The 24,323-nt window shown below is 46.2% G+C and overlaps 1 protein-coding gene across 2 annotated transcripts in view; it reads left to right on the forward strand.

The window, feature by feature from the left end:
* The window catches only part of RPTOR (regulatory associated protein of MTOR complex 1), a 339,460-nt gene that overhangs the window by 132,230 nt on the left and 182,907 nt on the right, over window positions 1-24,323 (forward strand). For both annotated transcript variants that reach the window (XM_081218128.1, XM_081218129.1), the window contains exon 4: window positions 23,767-23,925. In XM_081218128.1, the coding sequence (XP_081074254.1) occupies window positions 23,767-23,925 (159 nt within the window). The remainder of the gene's footprint in view (window positions 1-23,766; window positions 23,926-24,323) is intronic.

A 24,323-nucleotide genomic window follows, 5' to 3' on the forward strand; every position in this document is an offset into this window, starting at 1 on the left:
ATTTCTTTTTATTGCTTTTCCAGCAGTAACTGTCATCTCCCACGCATTTTTCTCTCTCACTTCAGGAGAAATGGCCTCTTCTTTTCCTGATTATTCATAGCGTCCCCCAGTGATTATTCCTCTTCTCCTTTCTTTCCTCTGGATGAAAGTTTGATATCTTGAGAATTAATGATGGGAAAGAAACTGTAGGACATATTTCCCATGTGAAGAGTCACAGCTGACCCTGAGGTCCACCACCATGAGTCACACGTCAGTAGGAAAGGCCCACTCATCATATGACTTTCTTTTCTTTACTCTTACCTGAGTTAAGATTTCTAGGGGGTGGTAATTAATGATGTTGCTATAAGTTTTTGTTTACTTTTTCCTCAGATTATGGCTCAGGAATAGTAGAATACCTTTATAGACCTACTTGAATGCATTTAAACTTAAGGATTTCTTTCATTTGTGTCTCTTAGCCTAAATTTTGAGCTGCAAATGATTAAATTTTGCTATGGCGAAAATATCTTACTTACTTAAATCCTGTTTTGAAAAAGGCAGAGTTTGAAAAAGGGAATCATAAACGGTTTATGAAGAGTTGAAGTGTCTTCAGAATTAGTATTTCTATTTTGAAGCTCATCACGTTTGGAATCACTCAGTTCTGCATCAAGTTTACCCAGATCTCATCAGTTACCTGACCTTACTTTTTCTCCCTTCTTTACTAACCCCCTTTTCCAGCATATTGAGGGGTTAACAGTTGGTAAGGAAGAAAGCTGGTGCCAGTCTGTCTACATTGTCTTCCCAGAGCTCCGGAGAGAGGGAAGGAGGTAAGATGGTCCCTGTCATAGAGTTAAACACCTCTAAGTGTTCTCGGTTAGACTTAGGACCCTGGGAGCGTAGTGGTCATTTTGTGTCTCCTGTTCTTCACCTTGTAGTGCGGCTTCATCCACTGAAGGACTTACAGATGTGCGTGCCCTGCTCTCCACTTCCAGGCGAGTCTTTGCCCAAACATCAACTCCGTGTTTCAGACTTGCCATGAAATGTTTCTGCTCCAGTGCTTGTTTCAAAACTAGGCCTTCTTTCTTCCCTGGAGCTCTCGTACTGGAGAAATCAAGATGTTCTCTGGGGTAGGAGCTTCTGTGTTGAGTTCCTGGCTTTGTCTTTCAGCCTCTGTTTCTCAGTCTTCTTCCTTCCTCTCCTCTAAACGCCCATTCTTTCCCAAGGCTCAGTCATGATTTCCTGCCCCCCATGGCAGTCGGGGTCCCCTTTTCTCAGTGAGAAACAAGTTTGATTCCCATGAAATCCCACGGTCATTCCAGGTGGAGCTCCCTTTGGTGAATGATAGGGAAGACCAAGCATGGCAGTACTGTGACCCAGCGGGGTTCATGTGACACCCCCTCTCCTGTAGGTCGGTATCCTAACAGTACCCCCACTATCCGTCCTCCCGAGTTGGCTTCTGTGCAGATCCTAAGGTTGTGGCCTCCTAAGTATTTGATGGGTGAATCCTCTGCCTTGCCCAGCACAACTATTACTATGTATAGTGAGATAGAACCCCTCTAAACTCAACAAATGGGGTTAGAAGTTATGTGTTTCTCGTGTCTAGCTGGCATTTGTCTTTTGCCATAATTTCCCGCTCAGATATTGCAAAACAGGACGAGGTAACGGAGAGAACAGCTTGTTTCCAATGCCAATAGCCATGCGTTGATGCGAGTGTGGGCGTGTTGGGGTAGGTGGCCTGGTCCACTGATTGCGGCTCTCAGAGAGCAGGGTCTTTATAGCGGTGTCACGAGCTCTGTGGAAGGTCAGTTAAGTGTCAGTAAAACATGGTCTCTAAACGCTAGCAGTGGAGTAACTCCTTTTATTTTTTGATTCAGATCGATATCTTCTTAGGAAAAGAACACCTTTAAGAGTTGTCTCAAACTAAATAAAAAGCAGAATAACTGTGCTTGCGGAAATGTCCGTTTTTTTGTTTTTTGTTTTTAAATAAATTTATTTATTTATTTACTTATGGCTGTGTTGGGTCTTCGTTGCTGCATGCAGGCTTTCTCTAGTTGTGGCGAGTGGGGGCTACTCTTCATTGTGGTGTGCGTGCTTCTCATCGTGGTGGCTTGTTTTTGTTGTGGAACAGGGGCTCTAGGCGCACAGGCTTCAGTAGTCATGGCTTGCGGACTCTAGAGCGCAGGCTCAGTAGTTGTGGCGCACAGGCTTAGTTGCTCTGCGGCACGTGGGATCTTACCGGCCCAGGGATCAAACCCGTGTCTCCTGCATTGGCAGACAAATTCTTAACCACTGTGCCACCAGGGGAGTCCCAGTGTCAGTGTTTTTATCTAGGCCTGAAGGTTTCAAGTTGCTCAGTGCAGATTTTGCTCAGTTTTTCATGCTGCTGGCTGTAGTGTATGTGTTTTATGTGGTTGTTTTACACTGCAGTGTGATCCCCAGACAGGTGACAGTTAATCCAACACCATAGTTAAGTCTATTTCAACAACATCCAATTAAAAACAGGCTGTCAGAGTGTGGCTGGCACATATAGAAGGGAAGGCTGATAATATCCAGTGTTGAAAACCAATTTTATGTGTATGTATTAACATTTTTAGTTATAAATACCAGTACCATGGAAGTTCGTTATACCTTTATGAGGTTAAATTTTATTTTACTCATTTTCATGAAATATTTGGTTGAGTAGTTAGATAATAAAGAAAAATTTTATTGTAGTTATGATCTTCTTTCCTGTTTTATGAACAATGAAGAAGAATGAATTTGTCTGTTACCATGTCAGTTTATTAAAATATTGGTCAGTGATATGGGATCTTCCTGTATTAAATGTGACATAATCCCATTACTCGTTTAAAATATGTGGTAGGCTGAATTGTGGTCCCCCAAAAGACTTATACCACATCCTAATCCTCAGAACCTGTGAATATTACCTTATACGGCAAAATAGTCAATATTACCTTATGTGACTAAAGATGTGATTAAGTCAAGGATCTTGAGAGGAAGAGCTTATCCTGGATCACTGGGGGTCCCTAAATGCAGTCATATGTATCCTGATAAGAGACGGGCTGGGGAGCTTTGAGGCAGACACAGAGGATGTGGTCATGTGAAGATGGAGGCAGAGATGGGTGTGATCTGGCCACACGTTCAGGATGCCTGGGCGTGCCAGCCACCACCGGGAACTGAAAGAGGCAAGGGGAGGACTCGTCCCCAGAGCCTTTGAGGGAGCACGATTCTGTCGACATGATGATTTGGGGTTTCTGGGCTCCACAGCTGTGAGAGAATAAATTTCTGTTGTTTTAAGCCACCAACTTTGTGGTGATTTGTTAGAGCAGCCACAGGACACTGACACAAGTGGAATATGAAGAAATCTTGTTTTTCATGTACAGACACAATTAATATGACTACAGTTGATGAAAGCTCGGTTTTATTACCACTCTGTGACTTACGGAAGAAAACAAAATTGGATACCTCTGTGTTCTTAGTGTGGACTAGAATGCCTCTCGTTCAGCATTGTCAGCTGGTCCCCTGGGTGTGTCACCTTCCTGCCTGTAATTATGGAGGACGGTAACGCCACGGAGGGTCCTTCTGGACAAGTAGACCTCTGGCAGGCCAGTGGACTTTGCCACACGTGTCATTAGCACAGGCAAGGAGCAGTGATCTAGAGGGCTGTGACTTTAACATATGCTTCTGAATTAGGCCTCATGTGAGATGTTGGTAAATGTCCAGAATAAGTGTGCCTTGTTTAATCTGCATCTGCCCCTCCTCTTATATTTCCTCTCTGCACAGTTGCTGTCCTCTCAGCTGCCCAGGCCTGGAAACTTGGGGTCACGCTTGGCTTCTGTCATTTAGTCCACATTTAGTCCATTATCAAGTCCTGTGGATTCCATCTCCTAAATCTCTCTCCTCTCCGTTTAGTCCCCACAGCCTCTCACTGCCTTTAGGCCGTCATCACTTTTTGTCCAGGGTGCTGATGGAGAGCTCTTCTCCCCTCAGTCAGTCTGTGCACATCCCAGCCCCAGGGCACATGCAGCTCCCACCGTCACCTGCTGCGGCAGGGGCCTGGACACCCTGGTAGGAAACATATGTTTTCTCTGGAAGGAAATGGGTATTCGCTTTGTTTGTTCATTTATTTTTCATATATATTCATTACTCATGTATAAAACAAAAATTTATTGCACACCTGCTGTGTCCCTGGAACTTCTAGGGGCTGGGATAGGGCACTGGCAAAATAGTCGTGTCCCCATGGAGTGCCCCTCTTTTGGAGCACTGTTAAGAAATAAACAGCACTTTGAATTATCACATTGATCTGTCTTCTTTATCATTCATGCCCCAAATCTATTAAAAAAATATATATATATATATATTTCCTGAACCATTCGAGAGTCATTTGCAAGCATCATATCCCCTTACCCATAAATACGTTAGTGTGCAGTTTCTAGCAACAAGGACTTTCTCCTTTGTAACCACAGTACATTTATCAAAATTAGGAAATGCAACATTGATTCAATACTATGATCTAATTTGTTTCATAATCAAATTTTGCCAATTGTTCCAGGAATGTCCTAAATCCCCACCCCCATCTGAGCTCCGTCCCCGCCTCACGCTCACCCTTCCTTGCCTCACTCCGCCCCCCCCCCACCTCCGGGGTGTTCTTGACAAGTGCAGGCCAGTGCTCCTCTAATCCTCGATTTGCATTTTCCTCTCATTTTCTTATGATTAGAGTCAGGGTGAGCATTTGTGACAGGAGTACAGCAGACATGATGCTGTCACCGTCTCAGGCTCGACAGGGGCACTTGCTGTACTTTTGTCCCATTATTGGTGATGCTAAGTTTGATCATTTGATTAAGATGGTGTTGGCCACTTACTTCCTTTCTGACACAACAGGATGTATGTACCAGGCTCATATTGTCTCTCCCCTCTTGAGCCGTGGAGTTAGCCATGTCTCCAAGGAGCCCGGTTCTTTTTACTGGAGAGTGGTGTTTGGAAACCAGAATGCAGGCTCTGGTGTGCTCACTGTTCTTGGCTCCCATTATTCTCCATGTATTTACTCAGTGGGTTAGTCCTACAACACACTCAAGAAATATTAACATAATCCCACAAGTCAAAACGATATAAGAAGTTATATACTCAGAGTAGCGTCATCTCCCCACAGCCATTCCCATCTCCCTACAGCCATTCCCATCTCCCTGCTGTAGGTGATGAATTTCATTAGTTTCAGGTTTATATTTCTTAGGTTTCTTTTTTAAAATAAGGAGATACATGTTTATCTTCTTCTTTCATGTTCTTTTTTATACAAAAGGTGTTATACTACATATACTCCTTTCCTGGCTTTTTTCTACTTCCCAGTGTATCCTGGAAATCACCCCATATCAGTTTCTAGGAAGCTTTCTCATTGTGTTTTAGAACTCTGTTGCACTCTACTATGTGAATGTACCATTGTTTTTTTCAGTCTCCTGCAGATGCCATTATGATTGTAATATTTTGCAATTACAAACAATACTGCATTGAATAACCTCGTTCAGATGTGTTTTGTATAGTTAAGGGTGTATCTTTAAGGTAAATTCGTAGTAATAGTATCACTGGGTCAAAAATAATCCATATATAAGGTTTTTGGGGTTATTGTCAGATCCCTCTGCCTAAGGATCATGTACCATTTTACATTCCCACCAGCAATATGTAAAAGCACCTGATCTGCAGAGTACTCTGTGGTGCTTTTTAATGTATGCCAATGTTTGCAGTCTGCTAGGTGAGCAATGTTCTCTCATTTTTATTATAAGTGAAGTTGAACATTTTTGAATATTTATGGGCCATTTCCTTGTCTTTAGCTGTGAATTGTCTGTTCAAATCTTTTGTCCATTTTTCTCATAGAATATTTTTTATTTCCATAATTTTTAACTTCATCGGTGATAGCCGCTACACCCCTTAAATTCCCAGCTGCCTGTGACTGCTGAATCCCTTCTAGCAGTGAGGATAAGATAAATCAGAGTCATCCTGGAGAGCAGAGCAGAGATCCCCCATGAGGAGCACATTGTCCTCATGTGGAAGGATGTTCCAGTTGGCAGTGTGATGGTGGCCTTTGATGAGGGCGGGGTCGTCCTGTGCCCAGAGAGGGTGGATGTCAGCAGGACACTTTCATAGAAGAAGTCAAACCTCCCAGCTCTGTCCAGCCCCCTGAGCCATCCAGCGCTGCTTATTTCTGAGATTCTGTGTCTCTGAGATGAAGAACTGGGTGTGTGGGTGGGCGGGGGACGGGGGTCCATGGCTTAGTAGTGTCACTGAGAGCTTTTGTCCCGACCCCAGGTGCAGCTCTCACAGCACAAACTCACATCCTCTCCACAGCAGCCCTGGGAGCAGACAGAGTTGTCTGGGAGCAGTTCCCAGTTTGCAGTTTCAGTAACAGACTCATTCCTCCTCATCCCATGTGGTTCTCCCCTCTTGTAATTGTGGCCATGTTTATGCTTCACAAAATGAAGAGAAAAGGGACTCTACTCCTAGGTCTTCCTTCCTGAACCATTTGCATAATTCAGATTTCTCTGCAGTGAGTCAGTCTCCTGGAAAGTCTTCCTCCTTGGAAGGTTGGAAAGAATGATTCTCTGTTAATGAGGCCACACGTCTCAGGCACTTAGGCTGAATAGAAGGAATTAGATGTATACGAGGATAGGTGGTGAGCTCCCCAGCCTAGCCAGGGGATTCTGAGCCATGCTGCTTTGGACCCTTAAATGTAACTTATTTTAAATCTTGCATGTGATTTATTTTAATGGGAGCCTTTAAAGTGGAGGCTGTGAGGGTGAAAATCATGTAGCTTATTGAATCTATCAGTTCTAGTTAGAGCTGAAGGCCAGCTCTTGTTTTTTCAAGTCAGTAACAAGGAGTGCAGCCTGTTTATCCAGGTCTTCCATAACTAAAATGCATCCCCGTGGGCAGCTCGTGGCGTGTTTCCATGGGGGCAGCTCTGTTTCCGCAGGTGAGGGGGGCCACCACGGGCAAGGGGCAACCACAGGCCAGACACCCCCGGCCCCGGCCCCCTGTGCCAGCACTTAACTCCACTTGATGGATGCTCATCTGTGTGTCTCAAATTGGATGTTGTTCTTTTTTGCACCTGTGAAGAATTGTGTAAAACAAGTGCCACAGCAAGCCACAGAATTGTCATTGGTTTAGAAAAAGGGAAATGAAAAGAGTCTGCATGGTTTATGTTGATTATTTCTGACTGCTTCCTGTTCTGGAGTATTCCTTCACCGGAATGAAGTGATAGCTTCCCAGTGTCACGTTTAAGTTTAAAAATGTGAAACGAAGTAAGTTCTGAACCTCAGAAATGGTGTGTTGGCACCGCCTTCGGTGCCCCCAGCATCCGTTGCAGCTATTGCCCTGTGAGTGCCTGGTGGCCTCCACCTCACAGGCTGTGGCTGACTTCACATCCCTTCCTGAGGCTCCCCATTCTATGGCGTTTGTTTCACTGCCCTGCAGCCCAGTGCCCAGAGCTTCAAGCTTCGGGCTCAGTAAACACTGGTTAAATTGAACAGACAGGGAGTCTAAGTCAGATTTACTATGTTTTCATTCTTCATTAGTCTATTGGTTGTAACCATTACATATTTGAAAGTTTTAATTTTATGGAAAATTGTAGGATTTTACTGACATATATTCGTTCACTTACGTATGTTTCATATTAAGTGGCTGTGCAGTATGTGTGAGTCAGTGTGTTCAGTGTTGGGAGAAATGCAGAAGAATAGGGAGTCAGGAGGAGGCACCAATTTGGAGGAGACAGCTCACGTGGAGTGTGCCGGACCGGGCAGGGATGGGGGTGCTGGGAATGACAGGAAGGGAGTCAGGACTGGTTGCCTGTGTTTCAGAGACATCTGCAGAAAAGTAGTCAGAATACTTCAGGAATGGGGGGTTTAGGGGGCAGAGCATAAAAGGAGGACTCAGGGGTGAGGACCCTGTGTCGGACTGGGAGGAGGAAATTGATTAGTTCGGATGCTCCTGTTTACAAGTAATATTAGTAACCATTCACATAGCAGGTGGTGTGTGCCAGGCACTATTCTAAGAACTTTTATGTATTAACTCATTTAATCTTCACAAAAACTGTGAGCTCCCTTTTCCCCCCACCCCCCACCCTTCCATTTTACAGATGAAGAAGTGGAGGCATGGAGACGTTAAATAATCTGCCAAGATCACAAAGCTAGTATGAGCTGGGCTTCTCTCTGTCCCCAGAGTTCATCCTCTCAGCCTTTATACATACTTTTTCTCTGGTTCAACAAATAAAAGTTTATTGTGAAATCTGGAGGTAAATGGTTCCAGGACTGGTTATGTATATGGTTTAGTATCGTCAGGATTCTGGAGGATTCTCTGTTTTCTTGACTTTGCTCTCATGATCACAAGATGGCTGTTGCAGCTCCAAACATCACATCCATGTAATCGTGTTCAAAGGGAGAAAGAAGGAGGAACAACCATTCTCTTTGTCTGTGAGAACACTGTTCCAGATGCCTTCCAGCTGGCTTGCCCTCAGGTCTCCCTGGTCGGGCTTGATGTCCGGAAACATTCAGCCTTGTGTGGGAACAAAATTTGCCACCCCCAAATGTCTCTTTGGCAGGTGGATTATTTTAAACTGAAAACAATCGATGCCCAAAAGACTCAGGAAGAAACTTAGACCTTCCCCTGAACTTAAAGAATGAAGATAAGAGGACCTGTTAGAGGAAAGGAGCCACCCCCATAGATGGCTATAGTGTGAACCAGGAACCCATCAAAGTCTGTCTGTTAAAATTCCTCTCTGTGTCCATTGTCTCTGAAGGGCCCAGCAAACATTTGTTTACCGAACATTTACTTTTCCATCTCCATGTGAATTGCCTTCCTCCCCTTCTAAGTTCTGACCACTACACCAACATCCTCTCTTATCTTTAGCTGAAGATGGTAAAGTGAGGTGAGGGCTTTAAGCTGAGAGCTTCAGCTGTTTTGGTGAGTTACCCAGTTTTCCTGGGTCTCTCCTATGTATATGTGCTATTAAACTTTCGTTTGAGCTTCTCCTGTTAATGTCTCATGTCAATTTAATTCTGAGACCAGCCAGAAGGGCCTAGAAGGGTAGAGAAATATTTCTTCCTCCCCAGCAGCCTCTCTGGTGGTACACGGTGTGCTCTGCTGGAGAGAGTAAGGGGTGACTCCCTGCCCATCCTTTTTTATTAGTTTTTTATTAGTTTCTTTGTTCCTGTTCCTGAGACTAGATGTATCTCTAGGGCAGTGGCAAGAATGTGGTCTTTTGCCAGCTCAGGGCTGTAGCCTGACTGGGAAAGTGATGCTGAAGCCCAGTCTCTGCTCCCCAGCCCTGAGCCCTGGCGGGTGAGTTGGCTGCCTGATGCATACAGAGCCCCCTCTTGGCGTGGAGCTGCCCCCGTCGTGGCCTGTTAAGCAAAACAGCAGCTAGCCACTGCAGTTCTGAGGGATTGCAAGAGAAGTACTAGCAAGTGGCATTTCTGATTCTGGACAAGACTTTGCCTAAAAATATTACTTAGAGTCTTTATAAACATTTATCTGATTATCACGTTTTGTGGTCTTTATTTCACCCTTTAAAGTGAGTAGGATTACCTTCCCAGGCCAGTCAATACTCCTCTCACTCCCAAACAGCAGAGGCCAGCGAGCAGATGAACCCCACGGCAGTGCTGCTCCTAGAGACACCACAGCAGGCCTCAGCTTGCACGATGGTCACTCACTTATTTACTCACAGAAACCACAGACTGCCTGGCCGGGGCAGCGGTCCCTGTGCCCCCATTGTCCTGTGTTCCCCAGGCCGTGCTGGCCTCTAATGAGCAGGATGGGGCACAGGCCTCCTCCCTGAGTCTAACCTCCAGTGCAGGACTCTGAGTGCTTTTCTAATGCAGGCAGAGGAGCTGATGTGTCTGGAGTGCTTTGTCAACCCCGTTAGAGGCATTGGCTGCACAAAACTGCGTTCATGGGTCAGCTGGGGAATGTGACCCTCAGTGAAAAAATCAACACTTAATCGGAGATGGATTTCCTAGTTCAGAGTAAGCTGACTATATCTTACACCATTATTATACTTTCTTATTATGTAGAAAACGAGAGGAGTTTCTGAGACATACCAATATCTGTGTTACGTTTATGAAACTTTTTTTTCCCCAGATGTGTTAATCTTTCAGATTATTGGTATGTATATCTTGCCTGCGCTAAAAACACATTTAAGTTTTTCACCTATCTGAATACCTTCTTTAAATGTCTGGCCAAAATGCTTCATGTAAGCAAATTTTAATCAAAAATAGCCAATTCTGACATTAAGTTATGTGTCGAAACAATTCTAGGGGAGTTCCATTTTAATCATGGAAACATTTTAAAATGCTGTTTGTCTCTGTTTCTGTGGCTTATTCATTTGTTAATTTTAAAACTTTTTGTTGTGGGAAATTTCCACATCTCCCAATCATCTGTCTTCAGTAGTTATCAACTTTTTCCCAGTCCTCTTTGATCTATGCCACCACCCACTCCCCTCTCCCACCCACTCCCTTGGCTTATTTTGAAGCAAATCCCAGACATCATATAATTTCATCTGTAAATATTTCAGTGTATCTCAAAGGTAATTATGACTTTAAAAAACTACACACACACAGTTTGTTTATTTGAATCAGGACATAAATAAGGTGAATACATTGTGATTGATTGATCTACCCTATTAATCCATAGAATTAATCTAAAAGTCAGTCCCCACCCCCATCCTGTTCCAGTCATCCATCTCTCTGTTTCTTGTTTCTTACTGCAACTTTTTGGTTGGAGAAACCAGGTCATGTGCCTTATAGAATTCATTGAGGTCTGGATTTTGCCGATCCTTCCCTAACCCCCCAGGCTTGACCAGATTCCCCCAATTGGAGGGGGTGTTTGGGGGTACAGCATTCCATAGGTGGTAATGTGTACTTCCTTTAGGATGTGTATAATGATTGGTTGTCTTCTCTCTGTGAAGTTAGCAGCCATTGATGATCAGTACCTGGATCCATCCATTAGAGGTTGTAAAAAGGTTGTGCTATAACTCTATTATTCCTCTTTGTCTGTTAACTGGTATATCTCTATAAAGAGAAACTTCCTCTCATCTGTTATTTGGGTATCTTGAGATATAGTTCATATAGGAAAGCCAATATGAATACTTTTCTTTAATTTACCTGATTGCAAAATAATGAGTGGGCTTCTTCCAGTAGAAGGTAACCATTTAAACATTTGAACAGTATATGCATATATAAATATATGTATAGATATACACACATACACACATTTGTTGCCCTCTTTCTTGGATAAATGGTAGTATATTATACACATTTTTTTCCACCTTTCTTTTTTTCACTTTATTAGATTAGAATCAATGTGTCTTCATTAGAATCAAAGCTTCATTATTTTCCTGCAAAGCAGGCTTTCTTAAACCCAGCACTATTGACATTTTGAGCCAGGTAATTCACCTTTGTGGCGATAATATCCCCACATGCTGTGAGGATAGTTGTAGGATGTTTAGCAGCTTCCCTGGCATTTACCTATCAGATGCCAGTAGAACTACCCCTCCCACCCCCCATTGTGCCAACCAAGCCTATCTCCAGACCAAATGTGCTCTGGGGGACAGAATTGCTCCCTGATGAGAACAGCATTTCTCACGTCCACTGAGGGGAGATTCTTAGCATGTCTGCAGAGACCATATGAACCCTTTATTTCAGAAGTGGATTCAGACCCCATCTAGAAGCTATAGCTTCTATTTTTGGACTTTGAATACTAAACCAGCTCTTCTAGTTTTCTCCTGCCTCTTTTGCAAATTAAGGGAGGAAGGAAAGAAGAATTGTTATTGAATAATACATAAAGGAAAGAGAGGCAGTGATGTTACAAATTTCATGTAAAACTGTTCTTATTGGGAAGATATGTGTTGAAAACAGCAGGAGTTACTTTGACCTTGTATGGTAGCCCTTAAATGCCAGCGTTCACCATTTCTTACACGCTTTGCTGGCCCTGAGAGCTCCTGTTGTGCCGTGACCTGGGCACTACAGGCACAGCCGCTCTCTTTCCAAACAGTGTGGAAGTCAACTTGTACTGTTGGGTAAGCGGAAAGAAGCCAGGGCATTTTGCCGCGGGGCAATGAAATTATTCAAACTAATAGTCTAGAAAACAGCCCGTGGAGCAGATGAGCCCGAACCTGGAAGGTGGACTCCTTCAACGTTGAGTGTGGAGGCTGGGGCCCTGCTCAGAGGTCACCAGCGTCCTCCGGAGCTGCCTCGGAGCCAGCAGCACATCCCGTCCTATCACCCCCAGATTTCTGAGGCTCCATGCCGAAATCAGACTAACCCCAACAGAGAGGATCGTCTTGAACATTAAAAGAAATCTAATAAGAAGTAAGAAATTTCTTTGAAAAGTAAGTACATTGGATTAGCAAGAATGCCTCTATGGCAATTGAAGATTTGAGTTTGTAGCCATAGACCAGTTGGATATAGACTCTGACAGTTCGACCCTCCCATTGGCTCCTGGGCCCTGGCACAGCCCTATTCGGGGCTTGACTCAGAGTGAACTCTGGTGGTAGGAGGTATAAGGCAGGGACATCTTCCCATGAGTCAATTTGGTGGCTGTTTCTTTGAATGAATTCCAGCTTGATTTGCGGTGGTGGGCACACCCCAGCAGACTGCTTGTGCTTGCCTGGTTTGGCGACCATTTAACAAAACCTATTTCCTCCTCACACTGCCAGGTATTTATTTATTCCCTTGTTCATTTTGTTACTGTTGAAGATAACATATATGAGCTGTTTCCAGAAGTTCTCTGCAACTGTGGCAGTGGCTCAGAGCACGATTGCAGGTCTGGAATGCCCATATTCGTGTCCACTGAATGCTCTGGTCCTAGTGACTGGGGTCCAGTCTCCCCTCTCCCACTCCCTCTGTCTCCTGCATACAGCTTATTACATTTTGAATGTTCTCCTTCTCTGCTCACCAGGCAGGTTAATAAATATTGAGTGTTCCAGGTCACTAGCAGTTATTGATCTTGCTTGGAGGTAGTCCAACATTAATGTCAGGAGGGAGTGGGTTTTTTCAGCGTTGATGTGGAATTGTTTGGAAAAATCAGTAGCAGTGAGTGACTTAGGCTATTCTAAGTCTCCTAAGCAGTTCTCAGCTTTGCTGCTCAGTCAAGGCAGGTGCTCAGGATATCAGCCCCTCTTGAGAGGAAGGGCTTTCTGTTAGTGTGGTGTCAGAGCCCAGAGGTCATATTGAAGCAAGAAGGGATGCCAGCACGTGAGGATGGTCAGAGATGGTCCTTCTGTCTTTCTACTCCCTGCTTGTCCCCAGTTTGCAACAACACAAGAAAGCTCACCATTAGTCTCCGGGTCTCCATGGATGTCCTCAGGCTGCCTGGCTTCGAAATGGGCCCTGCCACACACCAGCTGTGTGACCTTGTGGTAGTTACTGCACCTTTCTGTGCCTCCACTCCCTATCTGAAACACAGGGACAATGACAACGCCTACTTTGCATGGTGGTTGTGAAGGTCAGGTGGCTGGCACATCAGAAGTGCAGTGTGGGCGCCAACCTCCATCCTCGTCCTCCCTTCAGTTTAATGACACGTACTTTCTCACATGGTCCCCACAGCCTGCGGAGTAGTCAGGGGCAGTAGTATTTTAGTTGTTTTACCAAGGAGGAAATGGAGGTTGGGTTTGGTTTGTGAGCTTTCTCAGGTTGAATGGCTGGTAAATCATTGTTCTGGGGCTGAACCCAAGCCCTCTATCTTGGGGACCCCAGTTCTTGTAGAGGGGAGGGACTCACCAGTGGGCACATCTGACTCCTGTGTGGCTCACCTCCAGCGTCGAGGGGGGAGGGACAGAGGCACAACGGAGACTGCACCCAAGGGGAATGAAGCCACCACAGAGCTGTCATGGATACGGAGGGAGTAGAGGGGAGGTGGCCAGGAGGACTCCTGAACTTCCTGGGGGGGCTTTACTGAAACTTGGTTTGCTTGCAGCCTGTCTCTCCCTGGAGGTGTGATACAGCATTGACGGTCAGTGGCATTACTGTCAGCCCCAGAAATGGACAGGAACTTGCTTTTAGAGTGGGCTGCAGTGAGGCGGTTCAGTCACTTCTTAACCCAGTCAAAGCCTCCTTTGAGACACCACTGCCCTTGGCACATCTTGGCGTGGGCGTGGGCGGTGGGATCCCTGAAAATGTTTGTGTCTGCTGCTCAGCTAGCACTGTGAAGTGGGTGGAGCAGATCGCTAGAACAGTCTGTGCTGGAGCCTTGAAGACTGTGGGTCAACAAGAGGGATTCTTAGAAGACAGAAAATAAATTACTACTTAATGGTCAAAGGGGAGCCCTGGATTGTTGAAGCAAACATGAATCTAAGTCAGATCAGATCTCTCTGCAGACCGCATGTTGTGAGCCTCTTACTGTAGTGATGACCCAGGCAGGTGGAATGGCCCTTATCTGTCGGCCACTCTCAGAGCCAAGGTCCTCCTAAGAGGTCAGTATTATGGCTTATGCATTCTATCTCTGTATGTGCCCTAAAATTCCAGAATAATATGAAAAGGTTGGAACCAATTGGAAAGTGATCAGAGAATTCTGTGTTTCTAGACTTCTTCTAAGGGTCACCCCCTTTATTTCTGAAAAACAAGTAAACTCGGTTCTACCTGTGCTGAGTGACCAGACTCAGGCTGCACAGGTGCAAATGCAGAGCATGAAAGCCAAGGCGAGGCCTGCAGGCCGGGCAGCCGGGGTGGGGTGTGGGCCCTATTTCCGCTCTGCAGAAGGGCTCTGGGCTCCCTTCTTTTTTGGTGAGATGGTTTTAATTTGTTCAAGATCCAAATTTTGGTGATGAGTTTGGGAAGGATCTGGTTATATTTTAGATGAAAACTGCAACTATTTCTATAGGTGTGACGCTGAGAGCCAGCCAGCGCAGTGTCTGTGAGTTCCTTTGGGGCCGAGTAGATTCTTGGGCAGGTTTATAGACTGGACACCTGTTTACAGGAGGCTCCTGCCTCCTGTTTATACTTCAAGGACTCAAGTGTTCCATTTCAACTTATAAGATAAGCAGTAGTTGTTTTTTGTTTGTTCTTTTTTTTTTTTTTTTTTTTTTTTTTTTTTTTTTTTGCGGTATGTGGGCCTCTCACTGTTGTGGCCTCTCCCGTTGCGGAGCACAGGCTCCGGACGCACAGGCCCAGCGGCCATGGCTCACGGGCCCAGCCGCTCCGCGGCATGTGGGATCTTCCCGGACCGGGGCACGAACCCGTGTCCCCTGCATCGGCAGGCGGACTCTCAACCACTGCGCCACCAGGGAAGCCCCTGTTTGTTCTTTAATTAAGAGATTTGGGGAAGGGGAAGAGTCTTATAATGATAACAGTGGGAAAAAATTATACAAGATAGCATCTTACTATGAAATAGTGAAAACATTTTTTTTAAATTAATTAATTTATTTGTTGGCTGCGTTGGGTCTTCGTTGCTGCGCGCGGGCTTTCTCTAGTTGTGGCGAGTGGGGGCTACTCTTCGTTGCGGTGCACGGGCTTCTCGTTGTGGTGGCTTCTCTTGTTGCGGAGCACAGGCTGTAGGCACGCAAGCTTCAGTAGTTGTGGCAGGCAGGCTCAGTAGTTGTGGCTCACGGGCTCTAGAGCATAGGCTCAGTAGTTGTGGTACATGGGCATAGTTGCTCGGCGGCATGTGGGATCTTCCTAGCCCAGGGCTCGAACCGGTGTCCCCTGCATTGGCAGGCGGATTCTTAAGCACTGTGCCACCAGGGAAGTCCCTAGTGAAAACATTTAAACAGAAAATAGAACTTGCAAATGGACTGGACAGCGTGTTTGTACTACACAACACTTCGCCCTGTGTCCTTCCTAACAACAGAGTAGCTCTGAGGTCTGTGTGAAAGGGCACAGCTTGCTCAGGACCCCTGGAAATGACACGGTGGCTGAGCGGAGGGCTGTGAGGGTGGTGCAGCCGAGGTGGCCGTGCTGTGCTCAGGCATGGTGATGCTGTCTTGGGAGCAGCAGACACCCCCATTGAGGACTCATTTTTAGAGGGCAGGTGGCCTTATTGCTGTGTGTTTGAGAGGGAAGTCTGTGACCGAATGGAGAGACTTGGAGATGATGGTCTGGAGGCCTGGGGATAGTTGGGGCGTGTTTGACCCCTGATGAAGGCAGAGGTGGTACAGCCACATGTTAGGTCCACTGAACAAGTTCTCGATGAAGGGGAGGTGAGAAGGAGAGCAGCACAAAGGACAGACCTGGGGAGTGTGGTCTGGGTGACTCAGTGTAGGCTGATGCCAGTGATTATGGTAGGGAGCCCAGAGGGTGGGCATGTGTGGAGCATGACGAGGAATTCGGCCATGGATTTGTTCAGAGGTGCCATCCAGGAGGCGCATGTAGTGTGAGAAAAGAAGGGAAGCTGAGTCATGGCCACATCTGAGGATTGATGGAGGAGGATGGACCAGGGAAGAGGTGAGAGACAGCAGTCAGAGCAGTCTGAGGGAGGAGGAGGGGGGCGGACAAAGGGGAGGGGAGAGGAGGAGAGAGGGGTGGAGAAGGAGAAGGAGAAAGGGGGGAGAGGAGAGGACAGAGGGAAGATGAGAGGAAGGGAGGGGGCGAGGTGACGATGGTGATGGTAGTGATGGTATCGGTCTTGCTGGTGATGAAAATGATGACGGTAGTGGTGATGGTGATAATGACAATGATGGTGTTGGCGGTGGTGATGGCAGCAGCTTGGCCTAGGTAGTGATAGTGGGGATGCGAAGGGCTATAGCAACAATAAGTGTTTTGTGAGGGATGGTGGCGTAAAGCTCCTGAACTGCCAGGGGCCTGGAGCTTTCTTACATGGGACCACCACCTAAGACAGGTGTCCTTTGAGCAGACCTGACCTTCCTCTTCCTACCCAGCAGTTTCCTGGAAGCCCTTGCTTCCTACTTGGGAAGGAGAAGGATGGAGTGAAATGTTTGTAAGACCCCAGACCAAAGGCAGAATTGGCCCAAAGTCTAACATTACGTTTATTCCTCCTGGAGAGTTCTGAGAAAATCTCTCAGGCATTTCTGTTTCTTGGATCTGAACTTGAGGTGTTGCTCATTGCCGTAGAAGGATGGAAATAGCATTATTCATACTCACATTCCTAGTCGAGTAATGTGCAGTAATCTTTACTAGAAACCCCAAAGAAGCACAGGCAGTGCCGCTGCTGCAGCACAGGTTTCCTTGTTATGGGATTCTGTCATGAGAAGACCCACCAAGCAGAGACCCCAGCTCCTCCCCCAGGCGCTGCCATTACTCTCCTGCAGCACAACAGCAGCGTTCTCTGTGGCTTCACCAGACCGAGAAGGGCCACCGCTGCCAACTGGGCCACAAGGAGCAGAGCCCCTCCTGCCCCCACACCTTCTAGCCTCTGGAATGTGCACGAGGAGGGGCCACATCCACAGGGAAGGCAGAGTCTGCAACAGCACTGCTTAGGCCTTATTAGCATATAGAGTCAGCAGGAGACCATCCTGGAAGGAAATGAAACCTGGAGCCCCATTCCCTTTCATTAAGCCCAGGGCCAGTCTTCCTTTGCCCCTTCATCCCGTTGTTCATTCTTCTGTTTTCTTCCTCTCTCGCATCCCCCGAAACTTCCATGCTTGTTTTTTTTATTACATCTTGAGATTTGGACTTATAGTAGCAATGCCCAACACAAGAGGCAGTATTTTAGAGACTTGCGTTGTCATTCAATACACCCAGCTACACTTGTCACAGGTCTCCCAAATGGTGAGATGCTTCCTGTGCCACGGCAGTCCCTCCAGCCACAAAGCCATTATCCCGGGCATTCTAGTTTTGAAACAAAACCTTAACATGGTGTGGTGACATTTAATTTAGTGCTTCTCATTTCAAAGCCCTTAAAAATATTAATTAATTCCCATAAAACCCCAGGAGGCTTATTATTAATATCTGTAGTGCCTTTCATGCTGGTCCATTAATGTGTCCTTTCTGTGCGAGAGGTAAGAAAATGAGGCTAAATCATTTTTTGCACCCCACAGGAGAAGACCTTGATGGAGCCAAGGTCAGAAATAACGAATCCCTAACTTTATTGACATCTCCGAGTAATGTCAGCCCCTTGACCTTGTGTGTGGTTTGGAAGAACAGCACTCCTGTTTAGGACTAACCTCGGGGGACAGTGAATGGTCTTTCAGTGGAGCCTAGATTTCACAAATCCTAGCTGGATAGCAGTGCAGAGGGGCAGGCCTGAGAGAAGCTGGGCGGCAGCAGTGAAACGTGGGGCCCAGACAGAGCAGGAAGTACCGTCGCCTCGCCAGATAAGCGCCTCGCAGCACATGGGCACCCAATGAGCCCTGCCGGCCTGGGAGATGCTGTGCGATGCGGCTTGTTCATATTTTGGAGCGCTTTGTCTTTGAGTGACTTCTTCACAACTGTATGCCAGGTTTCCTTAGCCCCAGGAGCAAGAATTCCACTCCATGGGGCAGGGCACGAAATGAGGGGCTCCTCAATCCCTAGGGTTCAGCTTGTGGCCTTTGGTCATCTCCCTCCTCGCCACCCTGCTCTCTGGCAGTTCTGCGTGGTCTTTTCTCCTGTGTCCCTGCAACTTCTGACTTGAGAGATCCTCTGACTCTGAAAATGGGTCCTTTGGGTGACGTGGCTTTCGTGTGAAAGGAGGGGGCCTCCGCCAGCTCCAGGCGGCATGGTGAGCACAGGCCTCCCAGAGGAGGGGTGGGAGGGTGCCTGTGTGTGACTCTGGTGCCCCTTGGCCTCGGCCGAGCCGGGCCGTGGACCCGAGGCAGTTCACTCTCCACCCTGCACGGGAGGCTGCAGGAGGCTCCTGCGGGACCAGCTCGTGAAGGCAGCTGCAGGGGCATCGGGCTCCCACACCGCGGCCACTCTTATCCAGTAGAGTTGTTGTGAGTGGTGACGAAGGGGGCATGCAAAGCGGGCTGTGCTGCTTACCAACAGTAATCACTGTTACACTTACTGCTGGTGGGAAATTTCCGGAAGTAAGTATGGGCAGGGGAATAAACACATATGCACTGAAGATTTATTTGCTGTTTTCTTCACGTTGTCTGATAAAACCGGCCGTGATTTGAAAGTATTGACGATCAGTCAGTGCTGTCGTAACCGCATGGCAGGAGAGGTGGGTGCAAGTGGAGTGGTTCGCCTCACCATTGCCTCTTGCCCTTACCTCACCAAGGCACAGACCCTGCACTCTCTAGAAGTTCCCCACCACCCTACTGCTCCTGGTCATCACTGTGGTGGGGAAGAAAGGGCACATCCCTGCACGGCTCTCCCGGGGTGCCCTCTGAATGCGTGGGAAGGAGGCCCCTTCCCTCATTTCTTCTAATGGAACGGTTTGATTTAAGTTGGTTTTCTCACACCTTTGTGGAAATGCTTTGGTTTGGGAGGGGAGCAGTTTCTGTCTCACGTACTGTTGTCCTAACCCTTGAGCCAGCCCCACATGCTCAGAGCTGGCCCCCCGAGAGCCCCCTCGGAGGGGAGACAGCTCGAAAGCCATTAACCTCATTTGAACTGAGTTCCTTTCCAGTATGATTCCCTGTTACTGCTCTTGGTAGTAAATAAAAATGCTTTCATTTCTTTTGTACTCACAGGGAAAATAAGTAACAAATTCAGAACTCCTCTTGGCACGCATTAAAATTATTTTGCAATTCAGCCTTTCCCTCTTTGTTGTTTTGCTGCTCCCTCTATGAGCCACCTGGAAGCCTTCCTGGGAGTAGGGAAAATACAGGTCCGATATTTCCTAGCATCTCCCTCCACTCCAGCACAGCCCATTGAGACTTGGTAATGCTCACACTCACACTTCCCATCAGCCCTTGGGCCTTGTCATTGAAGCTCCTGGTGATAAAATGGTCTTCTGAATTCTTCTAATTATTTCTACCTACCCAGCCAGGATGTCTTTTAAAAAACACCTGTATCAAAAAAGCATAGGTATTTATTTTAATTTACATAAAGGCCCAGGTCAACGTGTCTACCAAGGTGGGATGTGATTTGCTGCCTAGTTTGGCCATTCCAGCAGCTCTGATTCACAGAAAAATCTGAATTCTAGATTTATGCAGGTCATGTCACAGTGGCTGAGGGGTTTGGGCTGAAACAGTAGTTTGCCTGGGTCCTATGCTCAGGCAGATGTTTTTGGGCTGGGGAGTCTGTGACTTTTCTCATTGTGCTGATGTGGATGTGGTTCTGGAACATGTGTCCAAAGTCATGACATCTTAGTAAAAGGTTTCCTTTTTTGCCCCCAGCACTCGATTTTCATTTATCAACTACTCTCATCTAGTTTTATGGGATTAGCCAAAATTTAGTTGTGTAGAGCCTGAAGACTCAGTGCCCTGTTTCTGTCTCACCCAGAGCACAAATAAGTAGTTTATTGGTGATGAGTCAGGAATGTTTTCCTGCATCCTTTTTTTTTTTTTGGTGGGGGGTCACGGGATCTTAATTCCCCGACCAGGGATCAAACCTGGCCCCTGGCAGTGGAAGCTCGGAGTCCTAACCACTGGACTGCCAGGAAATTCCCTCCTCTATCCTTTTCTTAACTGTTTAATATGCAGAATTCCATATAGCAAAGTAGAAGAATTATTGAACATCTAAGTACCCACCTCCTAGACACAACAGTTTTTACATATACACTTTCTAATTTTGTGCTGAAATTCACTTGTGTCACTTCAGTGTCAGATAGGATTCATCATTTTGGTTTGTTTCATTACAGATTATTGTAATCAGTGTCAGTAAAAGTTTGATAGTCACTCAGCAACTGTTTGCTAATAACTGAGCATGTTGTGAGGCCATGGGAAGAATATAAAAACAGAGCTGGGTACTGAAAGGCACACATGAAACTATAATCCGTGTCTGCCCTCGTGGGGTTTACAGTGTCCATGGAGCTCAGACAGCTTCACAGGAACATATGACAAAGAGTATAAGTTAGTTTAGTGACAGAAAAGATTATTCCTGCCAAAGGGGACCAAGAAGGAATTCTGCACAAGAGCTAGATGTTGAACTGGTGCTCCCAGAACATGTGGTTTAGGTGAGCCAACACAGGCTGAGATGCCCACCTGGCTGGAGGGAGCAGGTGACACGGCTGCATCCCCAGGCCGGGCACAGGCTCCATGCCCCTGAGTACCCCGTGTCCTCAGCCCCCACTTCCACACAGACCCCGTCTCTCCTGGGGCCAGCCTTGCTCTGGTAGCGTGGGTAATGCGCAGCCCCTCTGTCAGTGTCAGATTAATGCACATTGCCTCGATGAGAATGAATTTGAAAACATCGCATTATGTGTTGGCTTTCTCTTGTCTCCTTTGTGACACAGTTTTATTTTACAAATAGCATTCTGGACCTTATGGAAGAAACACAGGGAGAGACCACTTTGCTGGACGCTAACCTGCCACCTCAGGGCAGGGTCCTAAAATTGTCCTGCAGTGGAATAGGGTTTCTATCCTTTTATTAGTTTGCTTACAGTTGGAAAAAATTAGGGGAATCTGGAAGAACCTTCTTCTGAGTTTCATCATCCTGAAGCTTCTGTGTTTGTGCCCCCAACGCTCTCAGAACACACGATGCAGTATTTCACCAGGATTTTCTACTGTCAGAAATTGCATTATTAGCACATAGTTAATTAGGTGAAACCAAATGTCATCTCAAACATGGAGGAACTAATGCTCTGCGAGGTGAGCCACATTTTCCTGTAGTTTCCTCCCGTGTAGCTCTTCATTTTCCTCTGAAAGGTCAGGACGCCTCTCTTTTTTTACACGGGCCTCTCACTGTTGAGAGGCCTCTCCTGTTGTGGAGCATAGGCTCTGGAAGTGCAGGCTCAGCGGCCATGGCTCATGGGCCCAGCCGCTCCATGGCACGTGGGATCTTCCAGGACTGGGGCACGAACCTGTGTCCCCTGCATCGGCAGGCGGACTCTCAACCACTGCGCCACCAGGGAAGCCCCAGGACGCCTCTCTTAAACGTAGGCTGCAGGTCATCCTCAGGCCTCTGTGTCTGCTTTCCATCTCTGCTCCCTCCACCTCCCTGCTCTTCTTTTGAAACAACGTCAGCGGATGCTTCCTGAGCAGCACCTGTCACTGTGTGCTGAGCCCCGCACCAGGTGGCAGGCCCACAGCGGGAGCCATGATGCTTCAAACACAGTTTCCTCGCCGTTCATGGTCCTTGTTCTCACCACTGTTTTCTTCAAGTGATATCATGGCACTGGGTTGGTTTTTTGTTTGTTTTTTGTTTTAAATTTAACATTTTAAATAAAGTTTGAGAACTTTATCAAAGTAACAAACATACACATTATTTTTTGAAAGTCAGAACATAATCCCTACCTAGAGGTAAACCCTTTTAGCTGTGTTTTTTGGATAGATATGCCCATATTTTAGAACAATATGTGTATGCTGCTTTTTACTGATTTATCAACTTGAGGTGTTTTTATTGACTTCCTGGTGTGGCTTTAGTGCTTTTATACACATCACTTCCATGCGACCATCTAGTATGGTTATAGATTTACACTTTCAGTTCTTTTTTATTGGGAATTTACCATTGAAAGTTCTTTGAAACCAAACAAAAGGAAATGAATATAAAGTGGAGAGACTCTTCTGATGACCACATGTACCCCTCACCCAGCCTCAGCGTCCTCACCACACTCAGGTTATCTTGAAGTTTGCACAGTTTCTAATGAAATAAAATCAGTGTTCATAACATTATGACTGTGTGAACACTGTTCTCCAAAAAGCCAGGAAATGTGTTTGGACCTAATTCTGGACTGTGTAGTAGCTCCCTGGTCTGCTGGCCTCTCTGGTCCCCGACCCTCACCTTTTACTTAGAGAGGCCCAGAGGAGGTTGGAGTGTCGGGGGGCAGGACCCCTCATAGCTCTCCTTTCAGTGTTTTCCTGGCTGTTCTGGCATATTTAGTTTCCAAGCGAACTTCAGTAGCAGCTTGTCAAGCTCCGCAAAATAGCTGCTTGTTATATTTATTGGGAACGTGTGGACTCTTAACCTGGGGAGAACTGATGTCTTAAGAATGTGGGTACATCCTACCCAGGCAGGGAGCATCTCCCATATGTTCAAGCCTCCTTCTGTTTTCCAGGAGAGTTTTACAAAATTTTCTTGTCAGGGTTTTGTATATTTCTTGTTAAGTTCAATCTTCTTGTTGCTTTAGAAGTGGGGGTTCCTTACGATTTTAACTATCTATGGTTTGTGTATATATATATATATATATATATATATATATATATATATATATAAAGGCTGTTGATTTCTGTGTGTTTACTTTAGGTCCTGCTAATTAATTGAATCCTTTATGTTCATCAGCAAGGGTCCAGGCAGATTCTCTTCCATGTTCCAGACAGTTTTTCCAAACAGATTCAATGCTTCTAAGAAATACTTTTGATATCACAGGGATGCTACCTTTTACTTGTGTTACCATGTGGCAGGCATTACTTATTAATCTCATGGGATCTTCACAGTAGTTCTCAATAAATATTTGAGTAAATGAATGTTTACAACCTCCCTGTGAAGTAGTCATCATCCCAGTTTATAGATGGAGAAATTTGAGGTCACTTGTGCAGGGTCCATTAAATGCAGACTTGGAGTAAAGGATAGAGTTTTTTTTGTTTTTTTTTTTTAATTATTTATTTATTTTTGGCTGCGTTGGGTCTTCGTTGCTGTGTGCAGGCTTTCTCTAGTTGCTTAGTTGCTCCGCAGCATGTGGGATCTTCCCGGACCAGGGCTCAAACCTGTGTCCCCTGCATTGGCAGGTGGATTCCTAACCACTGTGCCACCAGGGAAGCCCCAGGATGGAATTTTAATTCTAGGTATTCCCATGAATCCATGATAAGTTTCTTAATTTTTTCTCCTGCAACAGGCGCGGTACAAGCAGAGCCTCGATCCAACTGTGGATGAAGTGAAGAAGCTTTGCACGTCTTTACGTCGAAATGCCAAGGAGGAGCGGGTCCTCTTCCACTACAATGGGCATGGGGTGCCCAGGCCCACTGTGAACGGCGAGATTTGGGTCTTCAACAAGGTGGGCGTGCCATAAAAGGTTCCTGTGAACTGAATTCATTTCTCTTTTTACAAGAAAATCTGTAAGTTTTGGTGGTTGCCCACAGGTCCTGTTCCCCTGTAGCTTCTATGGAACCATTGATAGATAATCCGTTTCCACAAACCCAAATGCAAGAAGATTGAATAGGGGCTTGGGCCAGTTACCTGGTGGAAGTTTGGGGATTCTTTCTTTCTTTATGTATTTGGCCATGCATGTGGGATCTTAGTTCCCTGACCAGGGATCGAACCCGTGCCCCCTGCAGTAGAAGCGCGGAGTCTTAACCACTGGACTGCCAGGGAAGTCCTGGGGATCATTTGTATTTCAGTGATAAAAGTTGAAAAATAATCAGGCACAGGGAGTTGTTTCTTTTGCGAAACATG

Source organism: Mesoplodon bidens (assembly GCF_964165515.1).
Source record: "Mesoplodon bidens genome assembly, chromosome: 19".
NCBI lineage: Eukaryota > Metazoa > Chordata > Mammalia > Artiodactyla > Ziphiidae > Mesoplodon > Mesoplodon bidens.